Raw genomic sequence first — 10,863 nt, 5'->3', positions numbered from 1 at the left:
AGTTTTTAAAAAATCCTAAAAAAACTGTTTTTTTTTTGTTCTCTATTTTGAAAACAATTTTTAAAAACAAATTTTAAAAAATACCACCAAACGAGCCCTAAATTTTTGAAAAATTTTTATTATATTTTTTATATTTTTTATGGTAAAATCAAATCTGATAAAATTATTTTTCTTACCACTTGTTTTCTTTTCTTTATACTTTCTAGTAAACAAACATAAACTAAGTTTAATTTTAAAAATAGAAACTTTATACATACAAAACTTGTCTTGTGTACTTGAAAATACCTCACACTTCATTAAAATTTTAATAAATTTCTATATTTCATATATTTTTAAAAATAAAAAGGAAAAAGGACAAAGGATATTAAAATATAACCTAAGTAAAAAAAAAAATTAATACTTTCATGAGAATGGATAACATTTAGAAAGTATTTAATAAATCAATTTAATGATTTAATTTAAGTTATTAAATATATAAAATATATTTTATAAAATAAATTAGTATTGCAATTTAAGGTTAAAAATGATTTTAATAATTTAATATGATTTAATTATTTTAGTCTAATTTAACTTCAAATCTTTTTAAATAATCAATTATTAAGTATTAAGTTTTAGTAATCATTTGTGAAGATGCTTAATGGCTTAAAATAACTTCAAGTTAAAAAAAATATTGATTTAAAACTTATTAGTTATTAGTAGTTTAAGTCATTTTGTTGATTTATCATACACCTTTTAAGACTAAACATAGAATTGATTTAATTTTTTTAAAATTATTAAATTGGCATATTTATTATCATTACTATTAAGCAATGTGGTTAAGATAAAATTATAAGGGAAGAAAGTGACATAGGCTACTAAGGCAAAGAATGTTTCAAATTTTTAAAAAGTTAATTATTTTAATTTATTATTAAGTCATTTTTAACTTCAAATTATAATATGAACTTATTTTACAAAAATATTTAATTTATTTAATGACTTATGACTTTAACTCATTTTGAACCTTAAGTCGGAATATTATTAAGTTATTTTACTAAAACAAACTTAATGTGTTTGATGACTTATATTAAGTGATTAAGTTGATTTACAAAACATCATCTTATTATTCTAAAAATATATTCATTTCTTTAAATTATAGAAGATATATTTAAAATGTTAGAAAATGTGAATATATAGAAAATTAAGCGAAAATAGAAACTTCATTTTCTTTATTATCAAAATGTGAATATGAATGAAACATTCATTTCATGGAAATCAAAATTCAATCTTATCAAAATTTTGATTTTTCTATTTTACATGGCATTGTAATTTATCTTTATTATCATTTGTATTCAAACATACTAAACACACCCTCAGACAAGATTAAAAAATTGAAATGAGGAGCCACAATGCAACCCGGCTTAGTGGATGATTGAACAGCGTCAATAAGGTGACACCACACTTTTGTATGGATCGCTAAATGCAGTGGCATTGCCAGGGCGTGAGAATACAATCTGCAGTTACAGGAAAAGCCTACGAGTGTGATTTTTTTGGAACAAATGCTATTTTAATATTATGAATTTTTGCTGATCCAAACCCAAAGTTAAAGACAAAAGCTGAGTGTAATTGTGTAGAGAGGTACCTGATAATCGCCCAGAGTGCGAGTTTTAAAACCAGCTGCACAATAATCAAAATAATATTCCCATGTCCTTATGAACTTCTCATTGAATCCAAGCTCTGTAATTTTGCTGCACCACACACCAAAAATGCCCCCAACATTAATTTTAACTGCCCAAAAAACCATTTTCATTTATAATACCCAATAAGCTACAAATATGAAATAACTTGAAAATAATGTCCAATGGTAAGTTTTGATTTGTCTTCTTCCAAGAGCATGTGCTCAGAATCCTTTTGATCAAATGTTTCATTTTGGTAATTTATATTCAGAAAACCTATTTACTGGAAGATGGAGGATTCTTGATTCAATAATTGCTGCACATAATACTTCTTTGCAGTGTAGAGTTGCTGTTTCTTACGGTCTTACCTCTGATTCTCTAAGAAATTTTTCCTCCAATGTCTCAGTGTCTGGTAATAGTGTATTCCTATGTTTTCCAGATGCTCCACACTGCATTTATACCACTCTCTTAGATTAATTTTTCCAGAAAGTTGAAGAAAGATGAATAATTCCTTTATAAAATCTTGATGAATAGTTTTTACCAGAGTCTTGATGCAGTGGCCATGGCTGTTGTTACTCTACTTAATGAAGGCAAGCATCCACCAGGGAAAATGTATTCCTTTATAAAATCTGAGCTTCTTCTATACTCATCGTACCTTTCATCCGGGATCGATATGAACTAAGGAAAAATGAAAAATCAAACATCCTCAGTTGTGGGAAAATAACATTTAACTTTATAGGAAGAATGACATTTTTAAACCCCAGTATAATTAAACCCCAGCCTTCCATATTGATATCTGCAGAATAATTACTTTTGCTATTCCCAGCAAAGAAAATCAACTAGAGAATGTATTTCACTCCCATTTCCAAAATTGGGTTCATGAGAAAAATTACTAAAATTCGGTTCACCCCAAAACATTGATAACCTTCTATGTTGAAATCAAATTATCAATACCTGCAGGACAAAAAGCCCATCTTCTGCCAATACTGACTCACAACAACCAAAAAACTCCTCCATATACTCATGCCCCACAGATTCTAGCATCCCACTGTAAAACATTCATCAGTTAAAAAATTGTAATGGCCTCAAATACTATCATCTGATCCTGATACAAATTGCAGTGAAGGAACTCACCAAGATATAATTCTGTCATATTTATAGGAATTGGGCAATTGGCGATAGTCGCAAAGGAGAAATCTTATGTTGTCCTGGAAGAATAGCTAGACTTATTACAAGTATACTCTAAAGATACAACTACATGTTGTAAAGTGGAGTGAAAAGAAACAAGCACAAACAGCTAGAGACATGCACCAAGAGTATCTTGTATGAAATAAGGTTCTGAGAATAAACTGAAGTGATCAATTGATGTGTTTTTAGCCCTTTGCAGGCATTTGATGCAACAGAGGAAGCAATCTGAAAGGAATCTCAATGTATCAAATTCAACTCTTGCTCTATTATGTTCATCAATTTTACCTGAAGGCCAGCTTCCTTCACTTTCATTTCTGCAAATTTCAGCTGCTCCTTAGATGGAGTGATGCCAGTGTATTTACATCCAGTTTGTTTCACGACTTCAATAGCTAAACTTCCCCAACCACAACCAATCTCTAAAACTTCATGCTTCTTATCAATTCTTGCCTAGGTTGGTTAGATGGGAAAACACAGAGAATTAATTTAGCATGGCAAGAAAATCAATTCAAAATTCATTTAGTTGTTGCAGAAAAGACTCACTTTTTCAATGAGAAGAGAGATTTTCCTCAGCTGTGCTACTTTCAAGTCTTCACCTTCCGTCTATCAATTGATTTAGCATGGACATGAATATATTATTAGTTAGAAACAGTCTCACATGAAGAAATCCGATTTCATGAATAATTAAGTTCAAATAAAAAGAATCTGAACCTTGAATACTGCACAAGAGTAAGTCATTGTCTCATCCAAGAACAGAGAAAAGACTTCATTACTCTAGAGACAAAAACAAAGACAAGTTGTAAGCTTACACTTCATGTATCCATAAAGTATAACTATGAAAACCACATGCTTTCTTTAAATTTTGTTAACATGAAATATTACACATGCAGATGTTTGCAAACCTCCTTTGAGCAGTGAATAAAAATTAGGAATTGGAAGGTTAATTTCTCTTACAAGATCATAATGGCGGGAGACATTCCTCCGAGCTTGTGTAAGAGTATTTTGCCTTGAAACATGCTGGAAGTAGTACTTTGCAGATGCTATTCCAGCTGTGAAAAACAATGGTGTCCACCACCCCCTAAAGCAAACAGGGAGTGGATGATAAATGTGAAAAACATTCAGTAGAGTACCAATAACAATTTCACATTCTAGCTAATCTACTAATAATAAAGTACCTTTTCTTGTTTAATCTTGAGAGAGAAGAATCCAAATCTCTGTTGGCAATAAAAATCTGCAAAATTGAATTCAGGCAAGCTGAATCTCTGGAAGTGAAATTGCTTATAAATGAAATCACGTCAATTGTGTTACCATGAAAAGACTTTGAAGCCCTTCGTCTTTATCAACAAGAGAAAAATCTCCATTGATATATGCATCTGCAAGGCCTAAATCAGCCTGTGTAGCAATCTGTACAGAATGCAAGTGTTGTTCAATTGTGGTGATAATTTTGTCTATAGAACAATATGATTGTACCAAGAGAAAAAAAAATAAGAAAAAAAAAAAACCCTTTTCTTGGCTTATCCTTCAGCCTCATCACAGTGTTGCATGTGATCCACATTTAAGAGAAAATCTCAAATATAAAATAAGGGTACATTCCTTCCAGTAAAACTGAGGATTGTGAATCTTTAGAGCAACTTTCAGAAGGCATTTCTTCCCTGATCCTTTAAAGGTATAAATCGTGCCTCCTTCCTCCAATAAACTGTGGTTCAACAAAGAACATGAATTATCACCATTGAAAGTTCGAATTTAAACAAATAACAGAACAAAATGAACTGGGAGCAAGCAGAGATAAGAGTCATTTTAAATAAAAGATCACACTAATATAGTTCAATCAGGTGGAATGAAGACAAATAACAAAGCTATCCAATCCTGTGATGAAACTTCAAGTTCTACGGAAATATGAATAGCAATAAGCAACTCAAGTATTTAAAGTAAAATCTGAGCAGCAAGCAGAAAATTTGAAGTATTATTTGAACAAGAAAGAGGGCATTATAAATGACAATTTGGAAAACCATATGAAGAAAACATATATATGTATGTGAACTCACATTAAACAGCCTGTAGAGATATAATGTCCAAGAAACCTAGTGACAAAAAGTCGCGCCCCTGTTTCTAGTAAAGAAGGTACCATATGTTTTGGGTTGTTTAGGACAGCACAACCTTTTCCAAGCATACTGTGTGCAGCAACCATCCCAGCCTGTGAACAAGGATGCTTAACTTGTGAGTGAAATTCCACCACTCATCAAGTTTATTTTAAAAAATAGAGTAACATAAAGGCCTCAAAAAACAAATTATAGTTTAACCATCTTTCTTCAGAGGTAATATCCCTTATACAACTTTTGTGAATAATTCCACAGGATCTTAGAACCATTATATATGTGTGTATATATATATTCATATCAGTAAGCACTAATATCTACCTTTAATCCATCCTCATGGAAGCCATAACCTGAAAGAAATATAAGAAAACATCCTCAAGTGAGAATATAAATAAGACACTACTCCAGATTTCAAGAACTAAAAATTAAAGATGGTATCCTTTGTGGGAAAAATGTTCAAAACATGTATCATTTAAAATCATATCCAGACGTTTTCCTGGACATGAACAGCAAATGAACTAAACCTTAAATTTACATTATGCAGTTTCTAGTCTATTAAAATTTTGTAATTTTTACCTTCAATTCAATACCAGCACAGTAACCAAATTCCTATATAAACATGCTCCACAATGAAAGAGAAAGATAATGGGAGGCAAATCAATTTGTTTCTTTAGATATAAAGATGCCATATGCATAGATATTTTTCCAAAGGAAAAAAAGCGCACCCTGGTATGCTCCACAAAACCATATTCCCCTCTTCCCCTGAATATGATCAAGCTCAAGTGAAGCTTTTGATGCAGCAACTGATGGGACTGGATGGCTTGTTGACCACTTCAGCAAGGTATGATCTGGTGTATGAGAGGGATTAAGGGTCACAAGAAAAGGTAGACTTGTCTGGTCGATGTTCTGCATTTTCAAATATTTTAGGCTGATCAGACCTGTTAGCTGCAGAATGGCAACTCTTTCATGCAGACGGTTAATTTAATGGCACTCGAAGCTATTAGTATGTTAAGTTGGATTCTATGTACAAATCATCCAACTTCTTGGTGATTACTTTTTCATAACTTCTAAATATAGATTGAATTGAACATGATGAGTCCTTTAGTAGAACCTGACCTTTCTATCACCATTTAATGGCTATCATGCATACTCAATGCAACAAGTCCCCATAGAATCAGGGTCCATATCTCTAAAAACAATTGCTGAAAGAAGTACAAAATCAGTTCACACAAAAGTGAATATGGGACGAACCTGAAGCACATTGAGCCAGTATGACAAGCATACTTTGTTCTCTATGGTTCCAAGAAAATTCCAAGCGCTCCATGCTGCTGGGTTTTGGGGCATGAAATTTTTGTCACGATGAAGGAAAATATCACTGCCAATAGATAGTTAAAAGAATGATTCAGCATTTAATTTTAAAAAAAAAGGAGAATATATTTATGTCATCTCCTTTAGATCATTTCTTAAAAACTAAAAGAAGCCCACAAAACATTCAAACTAGTAAAGTATCAGAGAGTGAACATCTATCAAATCTAAAGTACACAACAAGAATCCTAAGGGCTGAAAGGTAGCAGTTATCAACCTTTGACTCATGCATACAGTATTAAGATTTAAAAACAAATAAGCATTCCTTCATTTTGTCGGTAAGTAGACAAAATACATTTTACTAGTTATTGCTATGTATTCCTCCTATAATGGAATTTACATAAGGAAATAGGAAGCATAATCAACAATGAATGTTAAAGAAAGACCTTACCTAGAGACATATTGGAAGGCACCGAGTACTCTCATTTCATCAAATGTTGCCTTGTTTCCTAATATGTTCAAGGCATCAGGGGCATGGACAGCCATTATGCACCCATCATGCATTTCTTGTGAGCCATCTCCACAAAATATAGTGCAACCTGCAAGAACTCTTACATCTACCATTAGCATAAAATTCACAGCTTTGACGTTAAAAAATGCGAACAATCTGAAACTTGAGAGAAAAATAATACAAGTGAATTATGAGAAGACAGCACAGTAAAATGTCGTATAGCCAATGTTGGTCATTTACAGTACACCAAGGCTACAATATTGTTTCTTGATTTTGTCTTTCAGTTTCCTTGTCTGTTACCTTTAGCAAGTGTAATATACTTGCATTAAGTTGGATTTTCTTGTCTGTCACATAATCTAGTTCACTTGGGACCGAATAAAAGCCCGATAGTTGGTAGGATGTAGCAGTATTTCAAAAGGTTATTGAGGCTTAAGGCTTGAGCCAAGAGTTTCTAGGAATTATATCTTTTACAAAATAAAGACTTATTTGATTTCAAATTAACCCTTCAAATGGAAGGAGAAAAAGAGATTTGAAAAGAATAAGGAAGTTTTTAGTTATTGTACTGGTTCAATTCATATGTAATCATCATCTTACTTATCCTTTGTTTTTGTTTTGAGCCGTCTGTCTCACCTTATTTAGGTAAAATATCTCAAAGACCGTCTTTAACCTTTTAAAATATAGGGATATAAGTCTACAAGAAGAGAATCAGAGTGGTTTGAAGACTTATTCATTGATAAGACATCCCAGTCGTCCATTATCATTAAAATGTAACAAATCCTGGCAAGTGCATGGTTCAAATTTCTTGTCCTTGGGTGTATTTCCAATTGGTAGAAAAAAAAAAACAGAGGAAATGAAATAAATAAAGATTGTAAGTGTTAACACACACCATCATCCGTTGTTGAAACAGAGACAACCTCACAAGCAGTTCTTATTTGACAACCTTTACTTTCTAGCTCTTCTCTGACCTGTATCCCAATGTAATCATCTCTTAATTTCAAGTCTCAACAGCCCTTAGGCCTTAGCATAAATGTTGTGAAAAGCAACTCATATATGGGGTAAAGTAAACCAATTTTTGGCACTTCAAAGGTAAGAATTCATCACCTTATTAACATAATGAGAACACTTGACAGTGAGCCACTGTGGGCGCCCAAAGAGCTGCACAGAAAATCAATACATAACGAAAAACCTGCATTTAAGTTTGACGCAAATAGTATGACGGCAACGAAATGAACCTGATGGAGATGGTGGTTGCGGCAAAATGAAAGAACCAAAAAGGCCGAGAAACTCATTACTCCTTCTGCCGGGCAGGACCAAATTGAAGCACATATCGGGACCTATTGCAATCCATTATTATGATCATTCTCCTAGTTAAGAGTTAATGACTACTATTAACTTAAAAATCAAAGATGTGACAGAGTACAATGCTTCAGCGATCTCACAAGATAAGCCTTCTGGAATAACTCTGAGTAACCATGACACTTTATGAAGTCCCCCAAGGTCTGGTTCCGATCAATGTCGGGGTTGTTCTCAAGCTCTTCAAGGTACCTTGCAAAACACCAAAAACGAATGTTACATCAATCCAACCACATTTGTGAGGTGGAGGGAGAATCACTTACTTGAGAACATCATCCTTAAACTTGATCATTTCTCCAATCATTTGCCAAAAATATGGATTCAGTATGTTCTTCCTCTGTGCAAACAAACTTGATAAACCATTTCGGCTGCCCCACTCGCAGCCTCGCCCTTCATCTAAGCTCACTGCAAAGGACATGGCTGATAGCTCCATATCTATCCCAAGAGTCTCAAAGAACTCCATCATATTTGGATATGTTACCTGCTATCCATAACCCAGTATTTTTCCATTGTCAACAACCCAACATGTTAAAAGGATAGCGGAATGTTCAAACAACGAAGGTTCATCTTTTACAGTATGAACTTTGCTGAATTTGAATCAGATTTCTGAATTATTTTATCAGACTTTTAGTTTAAAATAATCAGATGATTTGCAAAGAAAGTCGTTTGATCTATGAAGTTGTTCATGAGACTTGGGAGGACAATTAAATTAGAAATCAATAATCAAATTTTTAGTTAATTAAGTTCATTTTAGTAATTCCACATGTGAAATTAATTTTGAATCTTTTCAGCATTTAATTATGATAGGGTCTACTACTACCTTGCCATTGAGTGTGAGAGAACAAATGATGGTAATGGAGTGGGCAAAGTTGCCACGTATTCCACTAGTTCATTAATTAATAATAGTAAAATAAAGAAGCTAGATTGTTAATGAACATAAACTTAGGGGCATATGATGTGGGTTTAGTGACAGAAGAAGTTGGTGCAGTGGCTGCTATTGCATCGTCGGATGTTTTTAATGTGTTAAGGCTAACCTTGAGTGAAAGAAAAAAAGAAAAAAAAAACCAAACAAATAACCAGAAGCATAGGCAAAGAATTTGATAAAATTTCAAAGTAAGGGTGACAAAATGTATTTAGTCCAAACACTCAAATATAAATCTCATGTACCTAGAGCTCAATCTGTCGGGCTTTGTGGAGTCTAGTTTTGTTTGATCCGGTTTGACGACCCAACCCGAATAATATTGCATGACTTTTTAATGGGAGATTTATTGAGGCTTATTGGGTCCGTTTAGCCCATTGTGAAACCACCTTTTGTAATTAGGGTTTTTTAGTGTGGTGTAGTTGTCGTGTTATATATAGAGAGAAAATATTGTAGCCGTTGTGGTTGTACTTTGTATTCTTCCCTGATAATAGTGATATCCCTGCAACTCCGTGAACGTAGACAAATTGCTGAACCACGTAAATATTGTCTTGTACGTGTGATTGTTTTTCTTTGGCGTGTGTTTTCTCTATTTTTTTGTTTCTCACAAATTAAAAATTCGGTTTAATTCCCTACAACTGGTATCAGAGCTTAGGGTTAGGTTTGAGTGGGAGCAATGGTAGAGGAAGCAGGAAAGACGTTTGGAATAGAAAAGTTCGATTTCACAGACTTTGTGTATTGGAGGATGCAGATTGAAGATTATCTCTATGGGAGGAAATTGCATTTGCCTCTTTTGGGGACAAAACCTGAGAGTATGAAGGCTAAGGAATGGGCGCTTCTTGATAGACAAGTTCTAGGAGTTATTAGGTTAACTCTGTTTAGGTCTGTTGCATACAATGTTGTAGAGGAGAATACCACAGCAGATCTGATGCAGGCTTTGTCCGGCATGTATGAAAAGTCATCCGCAAACAATAAGGTGTATCTGATGAAGAAATTGTTCAATTTGAAGATGACAGAGAATGCATCAGTAACACAACATCTGAATGAATTTAATACAATCACAAATCAATTGTCGTTTGTAAAAATTGATTTTGATGATGAGATTCGTGCTCTGATCGTCTTGACTTCTTTGCCAAACAATTGGGAGGCAATGAGGATGACAGTAAGCAATTCTACGGGAAAAGAAAAGCTCAAGTACAATGATATACGAGATTTAATTCTGGCTGAGGAGATTCACCGAAGAGATGCAAGTGAAACCTCAGGATCTAGTTCTACCCTAAACCTTGAGACAAGAGGCAGATGTAATGACAGAAATTCAAATCAGGATAGATCAAAATCCAGAAATTCTAATCGGAGCAAAAGCAAATCTATATCAGGCCGACAAGTACAATGCTGGAACTGTGGGAAAATAGGTCACTTTAGAAGGCAATGCAAAAGTCCTAAGAAGAAGAATGAAGATGATTCTGCTAATGCTATAACAGAAGAGGTACATGATGCATTACTTCTTGCAGTAGACAGTCCACTTGATGATTGGGTTTTAGATTCAGGAGCTTCGTTTCATGCCACTCTACACTGAGAAATCATACAGAATTATGTTGCAGGTGATTTTGGTAAGGTGTATTTGGCTGATGGTTCAGCCTTAGATGTTGTGGGTCTGGGAGACGTCCAGATATCGTTGTCTAATGGGTCTGTTGCTTACTGGAGAAGGTTCGACATATTCCTGACCTGAGGAGGAATCTGATTTCTGTTGGACAACTTGATGATGAAGGACATGCAATACTATTTGTTAGTGGTACTTAGAAGGTTACAAAGGGAACTAGGGTATTAGCTCGTGGAAAGAAG

The 10,863-nt window shown here is 33.6% G+C and overlaps 1 protein-coding gene across 1 annotated transcript in view; it reads right to left on the bottom strand.

Moving 5' to 3' along the window:
• Positions 1-1,266: 1,266 nt before the first annotated feature.
• Positions 1,267-10,863, bottom strand: part of LOC117914745 — a 33,808-nt gene continuing 24,211 nt past the window's right edge. Inside the window, exons 3-25 of the mRNA XM_034830201.1 lie at positions 8,366-8,583; positions 8,189-8,294; positions 7,982-8,083; positions 7,851-7,904; positions 7,636-7,714; positions 6,690-6,837; positions 6,185-6,308; positions 5,659-5,839; positions 5,255-5,283; positions 4,883-5,031; positions 4,431-4,533; positions 4,146-4,241; positions 4,013-4,068; positions 3,792-3,915; positions 3,549-3,611; positions 3,381-3,440; positions 3,126-3,287; positions 2,787-2,860; positions 2,607-2,700; positions 2,194-2,330; positions 2,021-2,101; positions 1,619-1,724; positions 1,267-1,490 (exon numbers count right to left, since the gene is read on the bottom strand). Coding sequence (XP_034686092.1) covers positions 1,419-1,490; positions 1,619-1,724; positions 2,021-2,101; positions 2,194-2,330; positions 2,607-2,700; positions 2,787-2,860; positions 3,126-3,287; positions 3,381-3,440; positions 3,549-3,611; positions 3,792-3,915; positions 4,013-4,068; positions 4,146-4,241; positions 4,431-4,533; positions 4,883-5,031; positions 5,255-5,283; positions 5,659-5,839; positions 6,185-6,308; positions 6,690-6,837; positions 7,636-7,714; positions 7,851-7,904; positions 7,982-8,083; positions 8,189-8,294; positions 8,366-8,583 — 2,418 coding nt within the window. The 3' untranslated portion in view covers positions 1,267-1,418. The remainder of the gene's footprint in view (positions 1,491-1,618; positions 1,725-2,020; positions 2,102-2,193; positions 2,331-2,606; positions 2,701-2,786; positions 2,861-3,125; positions 3,288-3,380; positions 3,441-3,548; positions 3,612-3,791; positions 3,916-4,012; positions 4,069-4,145; positions 4,242-4,430; positions 4,534-4,882; positions 5,032-5,254; positions 5,284-5,658; positions 5,840-6,184; positions 6,309-6,689; positions 6,838-7,635; positions 7,715-7,850; positions 7,905-7,981; positions 8,084-8,188; positions 8,295-8,365; positions 8,584-10,863) is intronic.

This window comes from Vitis riparia, chromosome 5, assembly GCF_004353265.1.
Source record: "Vitis riparia cultivar Riparia Gloire de Montpellier isolate 1030 chromosome 5, EGFV_Vit.rip_1.0, whole genome shotgun sequence".
In the NCBI taxonomy this organism is placed as follows: Eukaryota; Viridiplantae; Streptophyta; class Magnoliopsida; order Vitales; family Vitaceae; genus Vitis; species Vitis riparia.
Note: the sequence above shows the minus strand (reverse complement) of the source record. Positions and strands in the feature narration are given on the sequence as shown.